At 45.5% G+C, this 27,439-nt stretch overlaps 1 protein-coding gene across 1 annotated transcript; it reads left to right on the forward strand.

Annotated features, from left to right (window-relative positions):
* The first annotated feature begins 421 nt into the window (after window positions 1–421).
* SHC4 (SHC adaptor protein 4) lies at window positions 422–27,418 on the forward strand. The gene is made up of 12 exons (XM_010216493.2): window positions 422–1,518; window positions 6,137–6,207; window positions 12,848–12,911; window positions 13,743–13,862; window positions 15,387–15,440; window positions 18,680–18,731; window positions 19,457–19,583; window positions 21,278–21,452; window positions 22,577–22,637; window positions 23,899–24,078; window positions 25,236–25,489; window positions 26,142–27,418. Exons 1-12 carry the CDS (start codon window positions 940–942, stop codon window positions 26,295–26,297), a joined length of 1,893 nt encoding a protein of 630 aa, XP_010214795.2. The 5' UTR covers window positions 422–939; the 3' UTR covers window positions 26,298–27,418.
* Window positions 27,419–27,439: the final 21 nt, after the last annotated feature.

The following is a 27,439-nucleotide window of genomic DNA, read 5'->3' on the forward strand; positions in this document are numbered from 1 at the left end:
CCGCGGAGCTGCCCGCGCCCCCGGGCGCCGCCGGGCTGGGGCAGCCGCCGCTTTTCGCGGGCCGCTCCTTTAGCGTATTTATGGCGCGTGAGTCAGCGGCGGGCCGCGATTGGCTGCGAGGCGCCCCCGGGGGCGCGGGGCCGCGCAGCGCCATTCACGGCGCTGCCCGCCCGCCCGCACGCGCCGCCGTCATTCACAAAAACTTCATTCATAAACGGGCGGCGGGGCCGGCGCGGAGCAGGGGCCGCCGCAGCCGCGGAGCGCCGGGACAGAGCGCGGCTCCCGGCGGGGCCGCAGGATGCTGCGGAAGGACTTCCCGGCAAGAGCTAGCGAGACGTGCGCTGGGAACTGCTGCCTCTGTTCAGATCAGTATTTTTCTTGGTTATTATTATTATTTATTCAATGAATGAAGGCCGTGTGGATGGCAGCATAGAGGGGCTTTCCTTCCTTGGGGCGGCTGACGCTGGGAATGCTGAGTGCTGGGTGCCTTGCTGTCTTCTTGGTAGTCTGAGAACGGGTCCGAGGTTCGAGCTGTTTTGCTGTGCTTTGTTTGGAAGCCGCTGAGCTCTTGCTGCAGCCAGGACCACCCCGTTAATGATGCAGGCTCCAACAGCAGGTCTTCAAAGCGAGCAGTGATTTAGTAGCTCGGTTGCTTGAGGCAGAAACAAGCCTAGGTTTGGATAGCAGCTCTTCAGATTGAACTGCTGGAGCATTGCTACACTTTCCTATCTGCTTCTTTTATTGCTGCTCACAAGATACCAGCTGTCAAGACAGTTTTAAGCCTAGTGCACTGAGGAAAAGAAGCCACTCCAGAGGCAGTAAGCAAAAATAGCCAATAGGTTTCTCTCTTTAAAATTGTTTGAATTGCTTAATTTCTATATAATTTCACCACAAGAGCCAATTCATGCAAGAGTATCCAGTTACAGGACTGCCAAGGCTATGAGAGAACGCGACCCGCACAGCCTCAGTGGACACGTACTGTATGTAGGGTTGTTCAGACATCCAGGAATGCTGCACAGGGCTAAATACAGCCGATTCAGGAATGATTCGATAACATCACTAGAAGAAAGTACACAAAATACGTCTTTAAATATCAAAGGATCTTCCTCCTCTTCCCATTGCTCAACGCCTAACTTACTGACTGAAGATGTCTCCCTGGGGAGCCAGGACACCTGCACCACCCTGTGTGCTTTGATTCCCCGCATGGCTAACATTAAACTCGCCAACCCATCCAGCCTGCCGGGGCTGAAAAGCTTCTGTTTGGGAACAAAAGAGGTGCCAAGAATTAAACTCACAGAGTGCGTCACCATCCCAAGCAGCCCGACCTCACCTGAGATCAGCTGCCTCTCTGCATCCTACCCGCAGCCTGAGCCAGACAAGCTGCTCCTTGGCATCAAGGGCGCAGGTGCCGGTGCCGCGTGGGGCTCCGAGGAGGCTGCTCCCGCAGGCAGCCGGGACAGGAGCCTCGTGCAGAGCACTGAAAACATCGCTGAGACGGGCACGACCTACTGCGTGCGGGTGAGTGCTTCTCCCGGGGTCTCCACTTGCTACTTGTTCCCACTTCTGGAGCTGGTGCATCACACTGCTTATTTATCCCGCGTATTTCCTCCTTCCTGATGCCACATAGGTGGGACTGTGTTGGTGAATGGAAGGAGTTAAAAGGACTGCAGCCTCTCCCAACATTCATTTCCCAGAGCACATCTCTGCTCCTGGAGCAGAGCAATGGGGCTGAAATTCAAGCAGGCGCAGCTCTGGCAGGCAGCGCGTGCTGGAGGCAGAAGGAGGACTCATAGGGATGGTTTCCTCCCTCTTGCAGAGCTGCTCCTAGCTGCTAGGTGTAGAAGGGCTCACACCTCTGGGGTATTTATTGTGGAGGGTGAGGGAGAGTGGCCAGCCCGATGTGGCTCCCTGTAGCGCCCTGGCCCCGCATGGCCCAGGCGGGAAGCTCCCAGGTTCAGAGCTGTCCTCCTCCTTGGACACCGCATGATGTGTCTGACCTTCCTGGTAATGATCAGGCGCAACAATCCCTGCCTGTTTCTTCAGGAGACACCAGGAAATGTCCTCCCTTGGTGTTTTGCCATTTCGCAGTGTGCGCTGGCACTTCTTCTGATCAGTAGTCTGAGGTGAGGAAGAGACCCAGCTGTGCTTCGCATCTTTGCTCCCTGGACCCTGTAGCACATTCTGGAGCTTTTTGTTTCCTTTTCCTCCCTGGACTTTATATTTCTGTGGCCAAATTTTGCAGTTTGAAAGAAACACTCATGGTTGTTTCTGGCCCAGTGCAGACCATGGGCATGAGAGAGCAGAAAATGGTCTAAATCTGATCCGGAATAGGGGCTTAGTGGGCAGGGAGGCCCCTGGCTCCTGCTGCGTGCACAGCCCTGGTGCCCGGCCTGCTCACAGCCCTGGGAGCGAGTCCTTGCGGGTCGGTATTAACCGATAAGGATGTTGCTCTGATTAGGCTACGGGCAGGGTGTTAACACTCGTGGGTGTCTGTAAGCTGTCAGTTTGGTGTATAGGATGTGTCAAAATGAGCCAGGAATAAGGAGAGAAAAAGCCATAAGCTGTGCAAAAAAATGCTCTCCGGTGTGATGATTTCCCATCCAGGAAAGTCCAAAGAAAAGTGCAAGGCCAACAGATAAAGAAAGCTCTGAATTCACCATGAGGGCAGCCAGGCAGAGTGGATGAGGGGGACACGAGGTACTGGGTGTCCTCGCTGCTGGGCTGGCTTTGGGAAAAGGCTCCCCCGGCCCAGGCAGCAGCCACAGCGCGATGTGAGGAGCCCTGCCGTGTCCTGGGCCCTGTGCTTGGGTCCTTCTCTGCGCTGAGTCTTTGCTCTTGTTTGTCTTGCCAGACTGGCACTCACCACCTAACTGGGAAGGGAAAAAGAAAGGGAAAAGGCTTCCATTTGCATTTCTTGTCTTGCTCAGGACAGTGGTGAGGGAGAGCGACGCTTAACTCCTCCATTGCGCCCAGCTGGGTCCTTCTGTGCTCACTCGTCTTTATCAATTGCTCCCATTAGTATTAGTGTTCGTTAACACAGAGTTCACTCTGACATTAGCAAGTTTCTTAAATGCGTTATTGAGCTTCTAAGGGCTGGTTTATAGGGATATTTAAAGTGCCAAATGCAAGTTTGGGTGCTGTGCTAGAAGGGTTTGCCGTGGTGAAAATTGTTCGATGCTCTAAGTTGTTACGATGCTCTAACTAAGTTGTTACGATGCTCTAACTTATTGGCACCAGGATCTTCTATTTAGTCTGTGTTTGAGCAGTGCTTGATGGTGGAGTTAATGATTCAGGCTTTGAGGCACCTGTAACGGACAAACCGTGATGTGCCCACGCTGGGGTTGGGTTTTGCTGGGGGAGGGTGGCAGGAGCAGGAAACCTGCAGCTGGGGTTTCCTGCATTTCTGCTGTGGTCGAAACTCGAGGGCTGACCCCCCCTGGGCTGTCACCTCCTTGGGAACTGGGGACTGCACCAATACAAAAAAGAAGAAGAAAAAAGCAAAAGAAAAAGAGAAGCAAAGCTCAGAGAGGAAATGGGAGGCCTGGCTGAAAGTGGCCCCAGGGTTGGGCTGGGCTGTATTCACAGCCTGGTTTTCTGGGCTGGGGGGACGCTCAGCAATTTTTTTCCCTTCTCATTGGATTTTTCATTCAAAAGGGCCTTGTTGAAGCAGTACTAGGAAGAGAAGGGGTGGATTCCTGCCACGTTCCCAGTGCTGCTGCTCGTGGCGGGGCTCTGCCTGGGCAGATGTGCTGTGTTCACAGCGCACTTGAACTTGGTCATGTCTACACGTGAGTAGAACGGGGCTGGCAGCAGCACCTGGGCACGCTGTGAGCCCCTGCTGCCACCCGGCTCCCCTGCTGGTCACCTGCAGGCTCCGCAGGAGCTGGCCTTCACATTAGGTGTGAATTAGCACCATTAACTAGTAGGTAAAATTGCCAGGCTTCAGCTGCAGCGTTTAATTAGGCGCCCCGCGCGCTGCACCCTGTCGCTCCTGCTGCTGAATCACTGGCTGCCGCTCGCGCGGCAGCCGGAGCCGCTAATTGTGCTGTGTTGTGGGGAGGAACGGAGCGAGACGTGGGCCTGTGCTTGCAGGAGCCTCGGCAGCCTCTTCCCAGGAGCCGCTCTGCGCGTTCCCATCGCTCCCACGCCGCCCCGGCCGCCTTTGCAGCTGCTCGCAGCAGCTCTTGGAAAGAAACGCGATGTGATGCGCACCTTCCCGCGCTGCCTCCTCACCGCCCTGGCCCGGGAGACAGAAGGGTCCCCATGTGCAGGGCACGGCGCCCAGTTCCCTTGCTCGGACACCTCTTTGCGCGGGCACCCGGATGCAATTCCAGTTCCAGCTGCTTGTCCCTGCCCAGGGCTCTGCAGGGTTTCCGTCCCCTCCCTACTGAGATGTGGCCCTCGAGCTGCCACTATCTGGGCTGCTTTCCATAGCCAAAGGCAGCTGAAACATATGAGAGATGCAGCGAGGTGCCATGTTAATGCATTTCCCTAGTCAGGCTTTTAAAGAGAGAAAAAAAAAAAAAGTCTTTTGTGAATCATTGATAAGTTCAGCTTCACTCAGGGTCACTTATGCAAAAACCTAATATTGATTCTTCATCTCTGCTCAGAGTAGCTTCCCACGCATCTGTTCAGGATGCAGCGGGGACTCACTTATCAGCGCATGACTCACCTACTTCTAAATCTTCCTTTTCCCAGGGACCGTGGAGCAGCCAAGCAGCTCACCGAATATTTGACCTTATGCAGCAGGAGCAGAGGTCCCCGCTATGCTCTGAGCTGAGCCTCTAAGCATATTTTCCACATTTGCTTTGTTCCCGTTAAGCGGGAATATCTTTAACAAGTGAGATAGCTCTCCGAGTCCTTTACAAAGTCATTAAATGTTCATTAGGGAAGCGGTTCTGCTAACCCTTCAGCTCCGTATTGATGTCCTTCCAGGGCTCTGACCTAATTCTGGAGTTCTCCCAAGGGCTGCGCTGCTATTTGGAAAGAAATCAAAACGGGGATAATACAATTGTTACGGATTCCCTGTTTAACTGTATGGGGACACTCTCTTTTTAACACACACGTTCATTTTGAGAGGTCGCCAAAGCTGAAATAGATACTTAAATCTGATCCCCTTTGAACGCCCCAGTGGAAAAATCAATTCACAGACAAGGCGAAGCAGAACAGGTAAATGTGGTACCGTTCCCTGGGCAAACAAGGGTTTCACTGTCCTTCTTTTTACCTCCTGGGGATATTTAATTGCAGAATAGAGGAAGCAAACTGGGAAACCCGGATCTGTGTCACGGCTGTAAAGGGGAGCAGTCTCAGCACTTTGGTAGCAGGGAGATGGACATTAACGGAAATGCAGAAGGAATTAGTAAGATATTTTGGGGAAAGATTAACTCAGTGGATAGCGTCAGCCTAGTGCACTTCATTGAGATGAAAATGTTCCCTAGGTTGGTACACAGACATCCCAGGAGTCGCAGGGTGACACATCACTGCGTTCCTGATGTTTCTGAAGATCACTGTATTTCACTAATCCTTAGTCCTGTGAAAATGCCGGAGGAGCATGGAAAGCCGTCCAGCTCTGCCCCACATGGCGCAAGCGTAGGCTCTGACTCAGATTCAGGGCAGGTTGGTTTGTAACGTCGGCCCTTCAGAGCGGTTGCCGCGAGCCGGAATCCCAGCGCACCTTCCCCATCTCCTGCGGGGTGCTCTGCCCTGGCTGCAGCTCTTCTGCTCGGGGGCTTTGCCCTGCCCTGGCCCCAGGGGCTTCCACTTCTCTGCTGCTAGCGGGAGAGTTGCCCCCAGCTCACGCGTCCCTCCCGTTTCAGTGACACAGGCTGGTCAGGAGCATAAGCAGAACTGGAAAGCAAGGAATGACTGGATTTCATGTCTCTAAAAAGCTTTACGTCTTTCTTCGCCATGTGTTGACGTTGCTAGTATCTTTATTGCAGTCCTACATGCTCCTCAGTGAAACGATATATTTAGTAAGCAGAGCTCAAACAACTGATTGGATTTTCCATTTAGACTATGGTTCTGCATACATTTAATGGGCTGAAACCACATTTGCATTCTCCTGTGATGCTCCCCTTACCTCTTCGCCAGAATTTAATGCAGCCATCCTGTCTGTCTGTCTCTCTGCTCTCTCTAGTACATGGGCTGTATCGAAGTACTGCAGTCAATGAGGTCCCTGGACTTCAGCACGCGAACGCAAGTCACCAGGTAGGTGGTATCAGGCAAAAAATCAGCACAAGAGTGAAAAGCCTGAGTGCTAATTCCTGGAGAAAGCCGGGCGGGCTGCCGAGCTGTTTCCCTCTTGGATAGGAGTTTGTACCTTGTGCTTTGTTTTCCCAAGTGACGATTTGCATCATTTGACCATTGTAGTAGCTTTTGCCCTTTCAAATGCCTTGTTCTGGTTGCAGACCTCATTCCTCTCCCAGCTCTTGTTTTGGATGCAGAGATATTTCCCCTGTGGTCGTCCAGCAAAGCGGGGAAAATCCCTGGGCGCTGCTGCAGTGTCCTGCTGCTGGGACCATCACGGCATGTCCTGCTGCACTGCCCTCTCTGGGCATGACACCGGATCCCCCATAGCTAGTGAGGGCTTCTCGTGAGTTTTTATCAGGTTTGTGACATTGCTTGGCCCCATTTACAGCCCAGGCTGCTACAGATGCAGGTGGGTGTCCCAGGAAGTCCCGTGAGATAGAGGCCATTTCCAGGGATGCTCCAGGCCAAGATTTCTGTCAGCAAACCAGTAAAAGATGAATACTTTGATCTCTGATACAACTGACTGTCATTTAAGGAGGAAATATTTTGTGATCTTTTGGAAAGCTTGCAACTTCTGTCACAGATTGCATTGCTACCAGTCTTTGGGCATAAGTTGTTAATATATGTGCATGGGTGTGTGACATGTCATGCCAGTAGAAAAGTCCAGCTTTATTTTTACCTTTTCTGCAAAGCCCGTGTGCCTGTAAGCTTGTCCTTGCAGAAGTGTGTGTGCTTGCACAGCAAGGCCCCGTTGCCCGTGGAGCAGCTTCGTGCTGGGAAGCTGCAGGGGGGAGCTCCCCCGTGCCCGGCCACTGCACCCAAGGGCTCCTCGGGGGTGGTGGATGCAGAGTGTTTTGGCTGAGCCTTAGCATGTCCCCTCCTGCCCCTGCCGCTTTTCTGGCATGGTCAGTGCATGGATTGGGCCTCTTGTGCCGCCTTGTTCCTCCTTCCTGATGGGAAGGGTCACGGATGCTATTTGGCTTCCTCAACTGTTAGTACCAAACTGTCTAGACAAGGGAGAGGAACACGAACAGAGAAGTGATAAACCTCTGCATGTTGGCTTCCAGACTTACTGGGTATAAGACAGAAACTGGAAACCTTGAGACCTGAAATGCCTATATCCCATGCTCTAAAACAGCATGTTTTTTTCACACTGAAAATCAGAAGTTGTTTACATTTACAGTCAGCACAAGGTGCAATCACCCAGTTCCTGGACGGGCATATGAAGAAGTGTCTGTGATACATGTATAGCTCCCTCACCCTAACTGTTTATGAATCAAAAGGAGCAGTGTAGTCCAGCTAGTGCAAAGAAGAAACCCACGGTGTTCCTCAGTGGTGTCAGCCAAGGAGTGAGGTTATCTCCCTTCTGCAAGACATGGGATATGTATGTTGTTGCACTTACAAAACAGAGATTTGGATGGCTTGTCTGGAAAATAATGAATATGGATTACCACTTAAAGAGAACTTGCCAACTTAAATTTGGCCCAGATAGTAAGGTTTTGTTAAACTGAGCTATGTAAAAGCTTAACAATGGAAATGTTTCCAACACCTAAAAAAAATGTCACTGCTGACCTTAATAAGCTCTTTTGTGTATGAGAAATTCAAAACTTTGCCTGTTTGCAAACTAAACACTGAAGTGCTGAGCTCCCGCATAGGAACTTTCAAGTTGGATCAATTACAAACCGACCAGCAGCAGAGATAACGCTGCTTACTCGGCGGCTGCTCTCCCGGGCGAGCAGCGCTGCAGGTGGCATGCACAATACAACACACAAAAAGTTATTTGAAATGATCCCATCTTAATGATCTGAGTTATTTGTACTGGGCGTAAAAATATATTTTTGCTCTGGCATTTCACTAAACAAAGGGCCATGTTCTCTTTTACATGTAGGCAGAAAGGGTCTCTCCTTATGTCTCTTCCCTGACTTGCTTCACATATATTTGCATCCTTAGTCTCCTGATCTCTAAAATTAAAAATGCTGTTTACCTACCTCACATGACTGTTGAAAGGACCAACAAGCTTATGTTTGCCAGACTGCCTCGAGAAGTCAGAAGAGATGAAAGCCAGTGATTTATTTTCCCATTCATTGCTGGTCTTGCATTGTCAGAGCTACTTAGCAGTGACAAACAGTACCTGGGCTCCCAAATATACCCGGTCTTACACAAGCCTGAGATCTCTGTGCAGAAATGCGGACCTACAACCTGCCTAGTGCACCTGGAGAGGACCAGCAAAAACGCTGCTGAGGTGATAAAGGTAGAAAGTGGCCTCCTCAGTGCTTTAGGTAGCTTCAGATAACTTGAGGCCAGGGCTGCAGAGAAAGCCCTGAGGCTTTTCCTGGTGGCCAGTGACACCTGTGTGTGTGGAGCCCAAGCGCCTGCGTGGGAGGAGGCTGGTGGGAAGCGCATGGAGAAGGGAGCTGAGCCCCACAGAGCTCTTCTTTTGAGCGGGGACACCAGGTGCCTCTCGGAGAGGCCTTTTCGGAGTGGTCACCCCGAGCGCGCTGTGCTTGCTGTGACCGGAACAAGATGTTCTGCGCCCCTGGGGTCAGCCCCGGCCCTCACAGGCTCCTTCCCTCCCCCTCGAGGGGCGGCCTTGCCTTTGCCTTCCCGTGCTCGGCCCTTTGGCTCCTCTCCTGCTGCATGGCCCCTTGCTCTGCTAAATCAGGCTTATTATTAGTGTCTCTATGGGGACATTTCTGGGAAAAGGGATTTTTGCATTAACTGGCAAACTTGAAAATGGAGGGGCAGCATGGTTAGGGCGAAGGGCATCCGAAACGCACTGGTGGGGACAGCCAGTGAAGAAGGACGACTTTGTCTGGGGGATCCACTTCCACTCTTCTGAGACACACAGCCCCTTCTGTTGGGCCGTGTGGGCAGAGGCCGGGCTCTCAGAGCCGACCCCGGCCGCATGTTTCTGCGCTTACATCAGCCTCTGCCCTCCGTGCCCGCGGGGACACAATGCACAAAGTGGCTCTGTCACAGCGCGCTCCTCTCCCGCCCGCGCCTGCGCACTCCACGTTTTCGGAGAAAAGTGGGACTAAGCGTCTGCAGTGAGTGTAGGCTTCACTGTATGGCCCAGCTGGACTAAAGACTCCCAGATGCTTCCCAGTGCAGGAAGGAAGGAGCGTGAGGAGCAGGAGCAGCTCACTGGTGGGGGAAGCCTGTGGTGGCTCCACTGCAGGGTCTAGAGCGGTCTATGAATGGTGAAATCTTACATTCCCCACAGAAGATTGGAAACCTTGTCTAGTAGTTAGTTTTTGTGACTGTGTGACACTGTTGAGCTGATGGAAAAGGACCTGACCTCAAATGCCAAGAGATGCCTGAGGAGCTGAGGAGCAAGATCTTCTTTGCCTTAGACAACCAGAATGACTTAAATTCTTGCAAAGCTCCTGATTTTGTTCTGTGGCTCCCAGGGTTGAAGAAAGCTGCTGTAGAGACCCAAGTGGAGTATCTCATGTGCCATCGTTTAAAAGGAAAACCCCAACAAATTCAAAGTGTTTGAGTGACAAAGAGGAGAGAAAGGAAGAGCAGTAGCTGCTTCAGATTTGGAGACTATAAAATGGACAAGCAAAGGCAGAACCCATAGAACTGCACATTTGTCCAGACGCAAGAGGATTAAGTGCGAGGTCTGTGTGCGACCGGCAGGTCTGAAGGCAGAGTCCCAGCATAGCATGGGACTGGAAGTTCAAGGAGTGGGTTAGCAGCAGATCTCCAGGAAGAAGTCACTGATAGAGTAAATAGTATTTCACCGAGCAGCAGTGCGAGGCCCTTGGCCTTCCCGCGCTTCACAGTGCCGCTGTCCCGCGGTTTGCCTCCATCCCGCTCCCAGCAGTCATGCCGGAGCCGTGGGCTCCTCGCCGAGGCCCTGCTCATACCTGAGAGGTATTGGAGAGGGGAGCCAAGGGCCTTGCTTGTTGCTTAGTCTCTTGATTTTTCAGCCCCTTTGAAACAGCACTGTCTTGGGAAATACAACGCGGCAGCGTGGGCGTTCCTCCCACGCACACACAGGTACTTGAAGACAGGCAAACTTTCCTAAATCACTTGTTTCCTAATTAGCTCTTTGGATAACAAGTATATGAAATAAATAAATAAACAAACTCCTTTTCCTGTAAGGATAAAACAAAATCCCAATGCTTGAAAGCCTGAATCAGAATTCAGCTCAGACTTGCTGTGAAATGAAGGCTAAGGCTACAGTTTCAGAATAAAATTACCCAATAGAGGAACCAAAATCTGAAATGCTTTTCTAAGCAGAACTGGCAAAGTAGAAGAGAAGCCTACATGCATTAATGGAGGTTTGTAAGTAATGCTTATGTGAAAAAAAACACACTGGCACCACATCTGTGTGGGGAGGGATTGATTGATAATGTGAACCTAGAGCAGGGCATTGGTTTCTGAGAGCTGATTTGTGTAGAATTGAAGTTTATGACAGTTTCATTTCAGCATAACGTGGTATCATTTGGGCTTCTAAGTACCTTAAATTTGTTCCCAGCCTTTCAATGGTTGACTCACACATGCACTTAGTGATGGTTGGGGTGAAGCAAAGCTCCCCTTGTTGTGGGAGATCTTTGTCTTGAAGCCGAAGTTCAAGCCATGCTGGTCATGCTCCAGATGAAGCTCAGAAAAGGCAGGAGTAAACCAAGGAGGATGTAAGGAAATGATCCGAAGGACTTTTCTAAACTGATTTTCATTTGGGAAATAGTGTTGGTAAGGAGGAAATTCACATCCAAGGCTGCCCTGTAATGTTAACTGTGAACAGCCCCTAACTCGCTGCAGTTAAATACACTAAAGCAAAACCCAGGAATCATTGTGAAGAAGAACAACCACATTGCCACATTTGCTGGAGAAGAATATTTCTGGGCTAACAAGCGAGGGCAGGTTCTTTCTGCTGGCCTGATGGTCTACTCAAAAACAGGGGCCTGCAAGAAGATAAAATAGAGAGAGGCCCTAAAGCTGAAGTTGTTTTGCTGTTGATTAACTAGATCACCAGGGAAAAGGAACATGAATGCAGTGTAATCTGAAAAGGCTCAAAGAGGAAATGTGTTACGCTGTTGGTCCCAAAGGGCAATTTATGCCTGATATAATGTCTCCCTGCTTTGGATTTTTTTCTGTGAGCACATTATGAAGGTTTTGAAAAGGAAAGTGAAGCTGCAGCACTGACTAGTGCAAACTCACCTCGCACTGACAAGAAAATGCTTTAATGCATGAACAACATATGCCTAGGTAAAGATTGAATTTCTGCTTGATTTTACCTGAAATCTCTGAAATTATAGACTGAAGCTTAGGAATGTGGCCCTGGGACACCAACTGCATTTTTAGAAAGTTTCTTGAGGAAATAGGCTTCACTTTGGGAGCAAACTGTACTGAAAGTCACAGTTCTAGGCTGATTTGACAGAAGTGAAAATACATAAACTCAGTGGGCAGTGTGCTTCCTGCCTGCGAGTCTTGAAGCACTGAGCTTCAGTGCTTGTCCAAAAGAAAAAAAAGGCTTCAAAATGCAAGCGTGCTTGAAAACACACTGGGATGAAGGCTTTTCTCTCCACTGTGAGCCCCCTGGCAGAGCCCCGGCAGCTGGAGGGGTCATGGGCTGCACATGCTGCCCTGCCAGGTGGTTTTGTACGATGCGTCTTGCATTGCTGTCTCCCCAGGAAACTACAAGAGGCTGAAATGACTTTAAATTTGGGCAATACCTGCTAGGGATGGAAAAAGTATGAACTGAAACCCCAGATCTGAAAAAGAATGTGAAAAGCAGAAGTAGACGGTACCTCTGCATTTCCCTCCTGAGCTTTATCTTTAGCAAGCACCACAACAAAACCTCTTCATGCTCTAAGAAAAGAAACTTTGAAACCCAGCTTTCACTTGGGCAAACCAAACACCTTGATCTTAAAACGAGAAAGGCTTGTGCAAAATTCGCAGAGAAGACTTTCCTGCTAAGAGGGATGAGAATTGTTGACAGCAGCTCTTGAGGCAATTTCATCCACGTGTATAGAATGGGCAGAGTCCAGCGTGGGTTTTGGCCCAGAGCACAGTGTGCTACTTGGCAAGAAAACGTCCTCCAGACTTGCCAGCGCAGGTGCCGGGTGCTGGAGCAGCCACCGCGCTGAGCGGCTCTGCAGTGGGCTAGGCTGTGAAACAGGGATCTCCCTGCGAGAGAAGAGAGTTTTCCTGACTTGTGGAGTGGTCATGAGAGATTTCTTTTCCTTTATTTTTGTAACAGAAACCTAAAACAGCAGACTAGCCTATGAGGACTCCCAGCTGGGCTCACTCAGCAGGTCCGTTATGCTCTATATAAGACCTGACCAATGCAGGTGAAGGTTCCTGCCTGACAGACAAGAAACACATCAGCCTTCCTGCAGAAGAGGCTTTGAAGGCATGAGGTCCTTTCTGCTTCTTGCAGTTAGTTGATTTTTTTTTTCCTTCACAAAAAAAGTTTCCATTAGGTGACATGGTTAGGCCCTATGAAGGGAAAGAATCAATCCAAACCAGACTGCTGTTAACATTGGGATTTTTAGGTGGGTTTGTAACAGTTAATCACAAGGCTGTTGTCCTTGTTACAGCTGATGCATGTTAAATGATCCAGAAGTTTGTGTTTTTCTTTTTGTAGGGAAGCAATAAGCCGGCTGTGTGAGGCTGTATCGGGTACAAATGGAGCTATAAAAAAGCGGAAGGTAAATACTGCCTTAACTGAACATTTATGTTTCTGTATCTGCTTTTGACAAGCTAGAGATGTGATTCCCAAACAGGCTTCAGTCCCCACTGGATTTAGTGTGTGCTCATTCACCTGAGCTTCGTGTAACACAACGGGGTGTTTAGGCTGCTGGTGTGGGGGTGCCAGCAATGCTCTACCTTATTCTTAAAGGTTAATGCTCTGAAAAGTGTTCCTGCTCCTACCAGCCTTTGCAGTGCTTAAAGCTTCAAGATTTTTAGGTTCTAGAAGGTAAAATGTAAGAATTCTTTTGATTGCAAAAGGGACCTCATTCACCTGATTAGTTAGATAAAAACCAACCCAAGGAAAAACTATATTAGCAGTGTTTAATGGCTTACCATTTATTTAATAACCGGTATGCAGCAAGGGGCAAGATAAGTAGCTTTTGCAAGGCAATGTTCATTGGAAGTTATTGATTTCCATTGGTAACCAGGGAGCACAGGAAGAATGACTCTCTCTGAACTTGCTCCTGAAAAATGAATGTGAGAGAGTTTTTTGATTTACTCAGAAACACTTTATCCCCAAGAAAAGAAAGAGTTCTGTGGAAGAATGATGTGTTCTGAATTATTCAGCCAGCTGCAATGCTTAGTTCATTGCAGTTTTGCTTCTTGAAACTCTTGTTTCCATTATTGACATAAAAACCATGCATTCAAATACTATATTTAAAGCTGATCTTTGTTATAAGATCTGTCTGCATTAAATCCTTAATCCATTGAAATTCTCAGTCAGATACTGTAAAATATACTTGACTTTGATATGTTCAACTGACAATCTTTTTGTTTCTTTTTCAAAGCCTCCAGTAAAGTTCCTGTCCTCTGTGCTTGGCAAAAGTAACCTTCAGTTTTCTGGCATGAATATAAAGCTGACCATTTCAACAAGCAGCCTCACTTTGGTTAATGCTGACACGCAGCAGGTAGGATACATATAAACCAGGGTCCTTTTCTTTGTACTACTGTTTTCTTCTCCTCTGGTGGCAGCTGGAGGAATGATGAGGCACTTTTAATGTGAAGCAGCACCATTTAGTCTTGGTAGAGCTGAATTGCACTGGTGCCTCTGGATCTAAAAATGAGAGCCTTTTGGAGGAATTTGACATGTGCCATATGCCACTTCTGTTTATTATAGTGCCTTTCATGTGGAAGGATCTCTGAGCGCTTGGCAAACTGTTTCTCTATGTATGTTTCTGTTTGTACAGTGCCTAATAAACAAGGATGTAGTCCTCGCTGGAGCTTCTGACAAGTCCTAGGGGAAAAAAAGATATAAATAATGAGTCAGAGCTTGGCTTTGGCATCATTAAGTTATCTCATGGCTGGGTAATATATGTGCATAAGCAATTAAACTATGCAAATTCCTCCTCGAAGGCTGCTCCCGCGAGCCCGGGCTCGCCCCGTGTTGGGGGTGCTCCCTTCCCTGCACGTGGGATGCGGCAGCTTCACGCCGCGCACCTCGTGCCTCCTTCCAGCCCTGGCTTCCGCTCGGAGCGTTGCCTCACGCTGGGGCGCTGCTGGCCCTGCTCCTTGGCGGAGCAGGGGACATCGGGGAGGTGGGTTTCACGCGGTGCTGTTGGAGTCGCAGCGCTGAGGCTGGGACAAGGCTGTCCGAAACTGAGCTCTTGGCATTCCCCAGTGACACCGGTTTGGTAACAGCACCCACATGCCCCCCGCCTTGGGTGCAGCAGCCAAGAGCTTCCCTAAGCCAGGCAAAACCCCAGGGGTCTGCAGCGGCCATGCCTCACTGGCACCCATGTAGGCTTTCGGGATGCAGTCCTCTGGTTTTCTCTAAGTCCTTACTTACCAGTTCCTTGCAAATTGAAAATCCTGTTTATGCTGTTCTTGCAGTGCCACTGCACTTCATTGTATTCCCTCTTGCATAATCTCTTGCAGTTGGTTTTATAAAAAAGAACAATTTGTCTCCAGAGATGAGGTAATATGTGAAACTACGAAGTAGATCCTTGAGCTGGTTGGAGAAATCCGTAACGGACTAGTTTAGTGCTTGTGCCAAAAGAGACGTGGGATAAGAGTTCACTGGGGCCTGTTCTTAAAAGCAGCATCATTATACAAGCTGGTCATTATATAATCTGGCAATTCTGGATGTGTTCAACTAAATTTATCAAGAATTTGTAAACGTATCAGGTGTCTCTAGTTAATCTCCCATCAAAGCTGCAAGTAGTTTTATTACTGACCAGGTTATAAGTTGATGGCTTTCTGTAAAAGGAAACCTTTTAAGGAAGATTACTCGGGATCCAGACATAACTAAACATGAATGCATATCTTTAAAAAATAGTCCTACCTCTTGCTCCTTCCCTCACAAATTGTGTGTGCACGTCTTAATGGATTGGGTTGTCATGAACTTAACTGCTTGCTCCATGAAGTTATGCATTCTGCTGTTTTCTAAATGTACAGCACATAAGCACATTTAACTAGTTTGTCATGCTTTTCAGATTATTGCCAACCATCACATGCAGTCCATCTCATTTGCTTCTGGAGGTGACCCAGTAAGTATTGATTTATCCGCTATGCTTCTGTAGGTACAATGAAGCTACTGTGAGAATAAAAGCACCTGCAAATACTGTACCTCATCCCAGACTGAACAAAGAGACTCAAAGGATCTTTATGGTAGACACATGTATGCACCTTTCCCACTGTCTGTCAGTGAACTCCAGATCCCTCTGACTTGAGGGAACACATAAACATCGGAATCACATCAGCTCTGTGCTCCCACAGTCCAGTGTCTTATCACAGGGGTGGTTGACACCAGCACCTTTAAATTTTAGAGGAATTTCAAGGCAAACAAAGTCCCTATGAGGCAGATATGGCACCCCTCTACGTCTTTTATTATTATTATTTTTATTTTTCTTCTGTGGATATGAGTTTTCTCCAAGTATTATGGTAGTAAACTGGGTGGCATTATCATGCAAGAGGTTTTATATCTTCTTCCAAACACTCTCCTGAGGTAACTAGGATTAGGGAATTTGTCATCCATAGCCGTGTCCTATCTCCTCTCTGAATCTGACCATGTTCTGAATTTCACATTCCATGTGTTATGAAAAATGTATTTTCTAATCAGTTTTAAATTTTCTGCTCTTCAGTTTTGTTAATTGGTCTCCTTGTTTTTATGTTATGAAACAAGGCAAATAGAAGGCTCTGGGTTACGTTCCTGATAACACTGGGGTGGGAACCACATCTAGCTTCAACTGAGAAATGACTAATCTGCCTCTTTGGATTTAGCAAACCGGCCAGGCAGGGAAATGAGCTAGAAACCAGCCCTGAGCACTGGAGGGGCCTTCCCTGGAGGCCTCGGGTGATGGTGGCAGCCCAGCCACGTGGAGGTGTCACGGGCAGCAGCCCTGCGGCACTGGGGCGGCTCCGGCGCAGACCTGCGCTCAGCCGGGAGGTCTTGCAAGACCCCTGTCCCTGGGGGTAAAGCCTTGAAGGTCTGTTTAATGGTGAAGGCGTTCTGAGACTCTGGGAAGCCCAAATTCTGTGCAGTGCTTGGGCTTTGCAGACCTTTCAGGGTGTGGTTTTCTAGGTATCTGCAGACGCTGGTGCACGGCTGTGCTGAGAATTGCAAGCTGCTTTTTCTTTTCTTTCTGGCTCATGCTGCTAAGCTTGATTTTGCTTTATGTTATAGGAGATTTGGCTTGACCAAGGTGCCTTTGACCTTAACTTATCCATGTCCCTTTCTTTAGATGTAGAATTGAGTAAACTTGGGTCACAGCCAAAATTCTGGTTGCTGAAAATCTGTGAACGCCACTAATGTGCTACAGTTGCATCAACACAACTTGCAAAAGATTCTCCCTGCGTGCATGTAACACAAAAGCAATTTTTCTAACTATAGCAATAGTTCTCATGGTAAGATCTAAACCTGAAACCCTGAATAAAGTTGAATTAAAGTGTTGGTGTTTTGGGGCTTTTTTTCCCCCCCCTCTCAAACCAATTGTTTGTTTTACTAGAAGCCCTTTTCTGCAGCTTACTGAAGCCTAGTCTGAATCTTGACATAAATTACTTCATCTACATGCATAGCATTTGCCTTCTAGAAACACTTTCAGATATTAATTTTCTATATTCTTGCCTTAAAGTGAAAATCGCAATTTTATTGATAATGGAATAGCATAAATACGTCTTTAACATTTACTATTCTCCTCTTGGGGGAGATCTCAGAATAGAGCCAGCATAGCTGCTGGGCTCCATGAGCCAATATTCCTAGAAAATTATATGGAACAGAGGTTTCTGTCATGGTTGGTGACTAGAAATCTAGCAGTGCTGGTGACTTTTTTTCAGTTATTTTTCCAAAATTCTCTTTACTATTAAAATAGGATATAGTTTCTGTAGGATGTGCCTCTGCTCATCCCCATGTGCAGTTGCATGAGGTGCTTAACCTTACATTGGGGTCTGAACATACCTCATATCACTCTGCACTGTCCAGGAATTGCAATATTCTGCTTTAGAGGTGGCTTTACTTAAGAGCAAAGTCATCCATTCATGTACTTATACATTGTAAAGATATAACAAATAGTAGGCATGGCTCCAGTTGTTTTTAGTTTTCTAGTTGCTCTCTAGATCTAATTCACTTAAAAATGTATTTAAAATATTTATGAGCTTTAAGAAAAAGCTAAGAGGAAAAGGAAGGAAATTCACTTCACTAAATGCATAAGAAATATTTAGCTTTCTTTGCTTTAACAATATTAACTCAGAGATTACAAAAATAAAATCTAGGACAAGTTCAGCTGACCCCAAGATTTGCTTTTTCTGTCATTCATTGTGAATTATTAAATGATTCTTCTTGTGCATATTGCAAAGGGGGGCCTTCGTTTCCTGCTAGCTGATTGCATCTTCCCTCAAGAGAGCCATGCCTTTAAGCTGTGCATTGCATTTTCCCTATCCCGCCTTAAGGATTCAAAATAACAAAATACATCTTTAATTATTAAAAGAATGTTATTCATTACCTCACCATTTTTACTATAATACTGAATTATCAAGTGGCTCTTTGCCTTTGCAATATGACCAGAAATGTTAATTGTTCTATTCTAGCTCCCTTCTCAGTTTCACTAGGAAAAACAATTATTATTTTAATGTTGGCTGGAAAGTGAGCTTGAAACAGGCGACTGCTTACACTGACTTTGTCTGGTTTCAGCAACCTTGAAGTCCAAAGAAACTTAATGAGATATTAGTTGGGCTAAAATCAGGCAGCAGTGAGGGAGATCAGATGCCAATTGTATTACGTGGTATTTGAAAGTTCATCTTTTCCCTATGATGCCCTTAAAAGCCAACCCTCATACTACAGTCTGAAAAAATCTGACATGCTCCTTGCAGTGTTTTCCTGCTCTTTCCTTTTCCACTGATCTTGGAAAAAAGATGTCCCAGTGAAGTGATGTGCCCGGAAGTGACTGAGCCCTGGGATCAGTCACACAGGGGAGAAAAGGAGCTTTGGGAAATACTAAAAGGCAGTAGCACTGTCTGCTGATGAGCCACTGGTCATATTTTGCTCCTGTTTCAGAGCTTTGAATTCAAAGCAATTTTTTAAAAACACAATTCAAAATGGTCTATTGCATGTGATAGAGGAAAAATCACACCAAAGTGTTCTTTTTTCCCTTTGGTCTGTTTTGCTGCTCCAGTTGTTTTTCCTGAAGAAAGTATGAAGGTAGCCTAAAAATGTTTATCTCTATACTCACTTTTTTGATAGTGTTGCTGCTAATAATAATATTAAAGACATTTGTCTACTTCTTTCCCAAAGGATACAACAGACTACGTTGCATATGTAGCAAAAGATCCTGTTAATCAGAGAGGTACGGAAACAATTTTCAGACTGTGATGCATATTTATATGATTGCTTTAACTGTACCAAATTATTACATGAGCTTTAAAGGTATTGGGATAGCACATAGTTCAGTAATCTATATGGTTTACAATATCACTGTGCAGAAATGAGTAATAGCATGCAGGATCTGGCTTTAAACTTCCTACTTTTTGTGCAACAAAGTGAGAATGTGCAAGTGAGACCAAACCTGCACTGTTGCATGGCAGCTCTTCAGAGGGAGCTGCAGAGCTCTGCAGAACTGGTCTTCAGCATCACTGTGGTCATGAATTTCTGGGATTGAGCATTAGAGCCAGGACTGGTTGCAGGAGCTCGGAGCTGCCCCAGGCTGCGGGGGCTGCCCACACTTGCCTTGATTTTTTTGCTGTTTCCTATGAAAACAGATAGAACCTTCAGGGTTGGTTCTCTCCTGTTCTTGGGCTTACCACCATGCAGGGAGAGAACAGAAGATACAGGAACACTGCATGAAACATAAGAAAGGAAGCAATAGTTTCTTTTACAGAGGTAAAAGTTGCTATTATGACTAAAATATACCCAGAGCAACTTCCTTAACTCATCAAAAATCTCTGTCTGTATATCATCCTAAAGCTATTTAGATGCCTAATGTCATGTCTGACTTTACTGTAAGCAATGTAGCTTGTCTATATCTTCTAATATAAAGCATGTTTACTTCATTAAAGCAAGGTCTTTTTGCAGCATGTCACATACTGGAATGTCCCGATGGGATGGCGCAGGAGGTGATAAATACCATAGGGCAGGCTTTCGAGCTGCGGTTCAAGCAGTACCTGAAGAATCCATCTAGCCTGGTTACTTCTAATGACAGGTGAGCATGCTGTTCTCAGTCACTTAACTGGCAATATTCTTTTTTTTTGCTACTTTTCAGGAAAACTATATGCTGTAAAGAGTCATCCATAAATGAGATGCTTTGGATATGCCATTCTTCTGGACATAAGCTATTTTAAGTATATGCTGCATGCACAGAATATAATAGAGTAAAATTGGCTTGCCCTAGTAAATTCCATAGATTTCAGTGACGTTTGTACAGGTGCATAACAGCACAGGATTCAACTGTGCTATCCCTTAGTTAAAATGGCCTTATTCTGAGTAAGGGCAGAGAAAGGGAAGTGAAAAAATTCTGTTCTATAAATAAGGTGCACACACACTGAGCCAGGTCGTCAGCAGTGCCGAGTTCAAGCTCACTGCAGCTGTGGAGGGTGGGTGGTGGGAAGAAAAGCGATTGTAATTTACCTTTCTGCTTCTTGGCTTATGTCCTGGCAGGGGCCTGATATTCCACCTGGTATATCAGCCTTGCATTCCGAATTAAACACGTGCACCACTAGATGTTTTAAAGTGTGAAGCTCTGTCTTCTGCACAGTCATCCACATACAGAAAAATACAGGAAAATACAGAAAAGCCCTTCCATCTACAATTACATTTCTTTTGCTATCTATAGTGTTTCTAGTAGCGCTAAAGGGCAGCAGCCAGAGAGGGAGGACTTTTCCTAGGAGCCCGGCCTAGGTTATACCACAAGCAAATCCCAGCAATGAGAAAGGGACGACGCTAATTGGATTCCGTCCTTGAGCCCATCCTGCACCCGGCCCTGCAGAATGGTCCTCAGGCAGAAAACTCGGATGTTGTTGTGTGAATGAGTCACCCACATCCAAACTACTATGAATCATATAATCAAATACTTGCACTGTGTATCACATAATCAACTACTTGAACTTTATCTCTTTCCTGCTTGAGGCCTTTTATCCAATTATATTCTTGTTAAACAGAGAAGTAAGATTTGAGATGAGCTTTTTATTTCAGGACCGGAGACAGTGCAGGAAGCACCTAGTTCTTTTGCAGTGTCTCAGCTGTACATTTAAACCATCATCGTTCTGGTTTAGCTCAAGAAAAACATGGTGTGCTATCCTTGGTGTCGTTCAGTGTTTCTTTCAAGCTGAAACAAAATAGTTATGTTGATTATAGTTATTAAAATTAGAGTAGATCTTTGTCTGGAAAACCACATTTTTTGTAGCGATGTTTGATTTTCTAAAGCAGTTGCAGGCCTGTCTAACTCTTTGCCACATGAGGTTTTAATTTCCTCTTAAGTCCCACACAGAGCAGTCTCCTTTGATTTATATGGCTGAGATAAGAAGCCAGAGGAATTTGTTTTACAGTCTACCTTTTAGATGCCTTCATATGTGATGCTTTAGCGGTCTCCTGTTTACCAGTTCGGTGAGTGAGTGGCATTCATATTTTCAATGCAAAGAAAAGGGATCCAGACTGTTCAGTGCTAAGGAAATGACTCGACCTCCCTACAACTTAAACTGTGGCTGACTCCATTTATATTTCAGAAAGAAGTAACTGGAAAAATAAAGAAGAAACTTGATGAAAGTTTATGACTCTAAAGCCTTTAAAACCTTTGTATGTCTAACCTGTGCCTTCTGTAATGCACAAACACTTGGAACATTTGCCTGCACTGAAAAGCAGTTGATTACATCAGTCATTTTATTTTTCATATTTTTTCAGTGAGGCAGTGACTGATAGATCATCTGGGAATACACAGGAGAGGGAGGATCATGAATATTACAATGAAATTCCAGGGAAAGAGCCTCCCACTGGTGGAGTATTGGACATGCGAGTGAAAGTGCAAACAGGCCAAAGGGCTAATTGTCCCATGCAGTGCAAAAAGCAGTATTGCTTGGTAAGTACATCATCTTCTGGAATAACTATTCACTGCCTCTTCTGGGAATGAATAATAACGTATGTGATATTGTGATGAAAAGCGTGCTATTAACATTAGAATTGGGTCCTGATTTCCCTGGAAAGGCTTCTTTTTAGAGTAGATTTAGTGATGCTTAGTATACATTTGGACCCCAAAGTGCCTTCTGAATATTAGCTGGGTTGTCCTTAGAGTACTTTTAGCAGACAGAGTAATATTCCCTTGTTCACCTAACAGGAAGTAGATGGACATTTACATGGCTTGTGTAAGAGAACATCTGCAAATTCTGGGGCTATGTTAATGTATATAAAACATTAATTTACCTTTAGAAGTGTTTCAAGAGGCCTTATTAAATTACACACAGAAAAAATACATATACCCATGGCTCTTGCCTGGGGTAGTCAGGAATAAGAAAACCAGCAGTCAGGAAGTAAAACCAGCAGAGTTCAGACTTGCTACACAAACTTCAAAGCCTGCTGTGCTTGTTCTTGGAAACACCAGCATTTCCAACTGCAGGGATGCTGGTTTTCCTCGGATGGAGTGGGGTCAGACCTACCTGTTGGAGTCCACATTGTCTTGTCTGAGAAGCTGCTGCTCCCCAGGGTTTGTTGGGTCTAGTGGCCACTGCTCTTAGGTTATGTTGGTTGCCATAGGGCAGCTGTATGAAATTTCTCGTAGGTGAACTGATTGGGGGACAGCATTTGTTGAACATTGTGACTTTATTGGTCAACAGATAAGAATAGTGTTAAAAATCTGTGGTTCCTTGCACCCCATGTTTCAGTCGTGATATAAAATGAAAATGCAGGCCCAGCTTTCTCTCTCTCCTCTTGCATGACTGCATCACTTCATTTCTTAGAAAAAGGCAACGGACCTTATGTACTTTGATGGCTAGTTAAGAGTCTCTGCGGGGATTAGAGTATGTTCAAGCTTGATGTCTGTAGGAACAGCAATATCATCATGAAACATGATTTGAGGACCTGGTAAATTATTTTTGTTAAGATTTCTCTAGTTACCTAGATTCTACTTAAATGGGGCATGGACATTATAAAGTTATCTGATATTTATAAAGAAGATCCTCTGTGACTGTTTTTATGATTTTTCTGCAGACAGGCAGCCCAACGTTCATCAATATATATGAAAACTGCCCAGAAGAAAACAAGGCTGTGGGTATGGACTCTATTTTCCTTCTCATGCATATTTAGACTTCACCAAGCCAAACTGCCTGGAAGAGCTGCCCATTTGCTTTCAATACAATGGTGAAAAGTGTTCTGCTCATTTCTAGTTCCCTAGATGGAGGGCAGACAAAAAGGCCTTACAGCCTTTCAAAAGGCCACTAATCTGTCTTCATGTCTGCAGGGAGACTTGCTCATTTTACTTGTCATGATACTGTACAGTAGCTCTTTGTTGTTTCAGTCCCTTTATACTCTTTGTTGTTTTATTCCTTTTCATACCCTTTGAAGAAGGAAAATAGTTCTTAACAATCTCTGAAAATGCCCCTTCCCCCTTCACATGCTTCGGGGACCTGAGCTACCAGCTGAGGCGGTGGCGGTGGTGCAGGGCGCTGGCACCCGTTCAGCCTCGCTCGCAGTTTCACATTAATGGGGCCTGCTCTCGCTGTCCTGTGGGATCGCAGCCCCCAGCCCTTTCTGGATGCCCCTCTCCGAAGCCGCAGCCCTGAGCGGGTTTCCTCAGCTCCGATTCTGAGCAGCGAGGTCCCTTGTGAATTCCCCCGGCTCTGCTAGCAAGGGTTCTGCTGCAGGGCCCGCAGGGGATAGTTCTCTCTTGTGTTATTTCTGATGTAAGTGAAGGGGAATTCAATGGTTTCTACAAAGGGAGGGTGAATAAGTAAAAAAATGAATGAATAGATCTATGAATAAAAAGTTTTCTAAAGAGCAAAAATGTGTGCTATTTGGCTAGCCGAAACAGTATTATGTTCGCAGACTGCAGGGGATGTTTCCGTTAGCCTTTCCCTAGGCCAGGGACTGAACCTGCCAAATGTGGCTTTGGCTCTGCGGGCAGAGACGCCAGGCAGCAGCCGCCTCCATCTTCCTGGCTCTTCCTGCCCTGCCTGCTGTGCAGGGGGAAATGGAAGGGCTTGGCCCCACGCGGGGGTTTCAGCTTGTGCCTCCGCGCAGGCAGAGGTATGAATTTCTCTGTAAGCAGTGGCAGTTCCAGTACTGGCACTAATTGGAGCAGAGCTTGAATCAGTGCGGAGCATTTTAGAAAACTTCATTCTTGCCCATTTGGGCTAGTGTACCTCGTTCCTTCCAGCCATGAGAAGGAACTACTTCATCAGCCAATTTTTCATCTCCTTGTGAATGATCTTAGTGGGATATATAAGAACAGCAATATTTCCCTTTCAGCTTGTGCAGTTAAATTACCTTGAGCTAAAGGAAGTAACTCTGTGCATACTATCTATTCATTGCAGGTAATGGGGGTGAAAGAGCACAGAAGACAAAAAAAGATGCAGCACTGTTGAAGCCTGCCTACAGGACAGATCTTTTTGATGATCCCTGTTACATCAACACACAGACCCCGCCGCCCGCAGTGTGTACGGCCCGCGGCACAGCCACGGCCCAGGCCCATGGGAGTCCGCTGCACCACGCGAGTACGTTCACACCACAACACCATGTTTGACAAGGCTTTGACATGAGAGCTCGTGTCAGCTCCATGCATGGAGAAAGAGTTGTGCTTTTCTAGTGAGAAATACGGGGCGGGAATCTTCCTGGTTGGTTTTTAGATTATTAAATTCAAGATAAAGCAGATTAGAAATACTGACAGAGAGCAAATAGAATCACCTTTCATCTTGATGAAAGTCTTGATTTAAAGACTCAAAGTAGTGGAGTAGCTAGTAGGTGACTATATAATTTCTAGATTTTATTTCATTACTTAAAATACTTTATTATCTTCATCTTTTCTGGATCCCTACTTAGTGTTGGTCAATGCCAGCTTTACACAAAAAGGTGGGCAAAGGGCTGGACAGATTTACAGTAAAGGAAATCTGTGGCTATTGAGACACTTCAGACCTCGGGCTGCATTACGCTCTCAAAGGAACTAGCCATATCCCGAGGAGCCTTCAGTTGCACAACTCCATTGAAGAAGTGGTATCCTGGGTTTCCTTAGAGAAATCCTGCCTGTGAATCATTTGCAGTTTGACTGGCTATATCCCAAGCCACCCAGTTTTGTTAGTACATGCAGTAATTGTTCGCTTTTTCACAGCAGATGCATCATGCTGTAATCCTTCCCTTCTGGCCCCGTTGGCCATGTTGACTTGCATTCCTGCACATAGCTGGAGTGGCTCAACATGACTCTCCCAAGGAGACGTGACAATCGCCTCGGAGCTTGCTAAGGAAGAGGGAAAAACTGCATCGTTAAACATGTTTTGTGGCTAAAAAAACAACAAAAATCTTGTTTAACAGGGAAGTGTTGACTTTTTAAATACAATTGAAGAAATACAAAACCAAAACAGCAGAGCATTACAAAAAAACCCACCCAATCATTGATTTAAATTCCCGTTTCCTAGCAACCCAAGGTTTTACCATCTGAGGTGTGGGGAGGAGATGCAATGATAATTTTACCTAATGCACTGGTGTGTTGTGAGCCTTCGTGCGTGCATATTATCACAGGGAGCCTGGGAGGCAGCTTTGTTCACGGCTTCGTTTGAATTTTTCCAAAGGCTAACAGCTATAAAAACATTGGATCACTTCCTTTTAGGATGAAGTTCTAGGTGAAGTGTCCAATATGTTCCTTTTCATTTAATTTTAGAATTACCGGAAGCTGTTCAGCAGAGTGCTGCAAGCAACACAGCTGGTCTCCCTATTATGCCACAAATAAAACAACAGCTAAAGAATGAAGATTGTTACCATGGCAAATTAAACAGGAAAGCTGCAGAGAGCCTCCTAGTGAACGACGGGGACTTTTTGGTGCGGGAGAGCACAACGTCACCTGGGCAGTACGTCCTCAGTGGACTGCAGGGAGGCCAGGCAAAGCATCTCCTGTTGGTGGACCCCGAGGGCAAGGTAGGAACATTTCCTGCACAGAAATGTCAGGGTTGCTCAGATGTTTCAGTCACGAGGCATGGATGGATTACACAAGGTGGAACCAGTCTGATTCTACACAGGTTAATTTAAAGTTCAAGAACTTGTAAGCACTTAAGTTTTGTGGAAATAGAAGTGAGGAAATTAAACACTTTTTGTGAATCAAGATGATGGCAATTAATGTAGAGAGAAGTATACAATGCATCCTTTGAGTTGCCTTTATACTGCTAGAAAAATAACCTTAACCTCAAAAAACAAAGCTGATGAGTACACTTCTGGGCAGAAAAGGGAGAGCTGATTTAATGTCACTTGAATTTGACCTGCTTCTACTCAGCTGCTAGAAGAAGCTTCTCAGATAGCATTTCTCAGAGGAGAGTAAATCGGAAAAGTAATTCCCGATGGGCATACATAGCCTGAACTAACTCCTATGCTTTTTTGTGTTCCACACGTCAGCCTACACTGTTAAGGGATAAAAGATAGGTATGAATTACTGTATATAGTCTATTTATCCCACTCTAGGGAGTTCAGTAGCTTAAATGACTTTTAGTGTTAATGGGCTAGGCTCATGCCCAACCAGTTTTAAACACAATAAAACTTTCGTTTATTTATTTATTTATTTTGCTTCTTTCCCTAGGTAAGAACCAAAGACCGTATATTTGATAGTGTGGGTCACCTTATTCAGTATCACATGGAAAACAATTTGCCAATCATCTCTTCTGGAAGTGAAGTGAGCTTGAAACAGCCTGTGAGGAAAGACAGTAATATGGGACACATGCATTACCACAAATAATCACTTGGATCTCACAAATCCCGAGACAATTCATTTCAGAAACTTCATTGACTGTTATGAAACTTTATATTATTAAGCCAGTTCAAAAAAAGTATAGACTGCACTTTCTGCTGCTGTTCCAGACGACTTCTTTTTGTGTGTGTATGTATGGATATATGTATATGTGTAGATCTATGTAGATCTATAGAGATCAATATGCATAGTTATATATATAATCTTAATCTTAACAAAATTATACCTTCAGAGTGTGAGGTTCATTTGTGAAGAGGTATTTTAGACATGCACAAATGTCACTTTCAAGGTCATACTGAATCAGTAACTATTTAAAAGCACAATTAAAACTTTACATGCAAAAGCTCACTTGAATGAACTGCTGGAACATTAGTATGTGCCTTTTAGAACAGAATTATTGGAAACCAATATTATTTATACTGAATTAGCTTTGGGTGGTTAAACGAACAAGTCTAAGGTTTTAACTATTTGCCAAAACAAATACAATTTGAATATTACTAAAATGTCATTTGCTTTCGATAGACACTAATGATTTCATTTTGCTTGTAACAGCACTTTACTAGCAAGTAGTGTTTGAAAATCATAGCATTCGCAATAGAGAAATGTTGGCTGGTTTCTTAATCATTTTTATCCTTGTCTGCCTACTCAAAAGACTTGAGATTATGCAACATTTACAAAGTTGAAATTAATATATTTAATATAATTTTGGAATAGAACTTAAAGGACAAGCATGCTAGATCCTAATATTTTTGCTTTGCATATGATTTTACTATTATTACCAACTAATACTGGAGATTTCTCTTTCTAAAGGTGTAGGCTAAATATATTTTCATTGATTCCATAGACCTTTACATACTAGAGAAGATGAACAAAACTAATAATGCATTTTGAGAGAAAATTATTTAAAAGACAGTTTGAACTCTGCATGTACCCTTATCCAGTATTCTTTCCAAAATGATATATGATTTTCCATTTCTTCATGTAGAGTTCATTTGCTCCTAAACATGGAAAAAAAAGTCTTCTAAAGAAAACTTATGAATTGTTTTGCCACAATAAATACTCAAATTATGAACAGTCCTGTATTCAGTATGAACAGTAGTTTCCTGGGCTTTCTGTTGAAGAAAGTGATC

Source organism: Tinamus guttatus, unplaced genomic scaffold (assembly GCF_059628265.1).
Source record: "Tinamus guttatus ecotype Peru unplaced genomic scaffold, ASM5962826v1 Tinamus_guttatus_pri_ptg000004l, whole genome shotgun sequence".
Taxonomy (NCBI): domain Eukaryota; kingdom Metazoa; phylum Chordata; class Aves; order Tinamiformes; family Tinamidae; genus Tinamus; species Tinamus guttatus.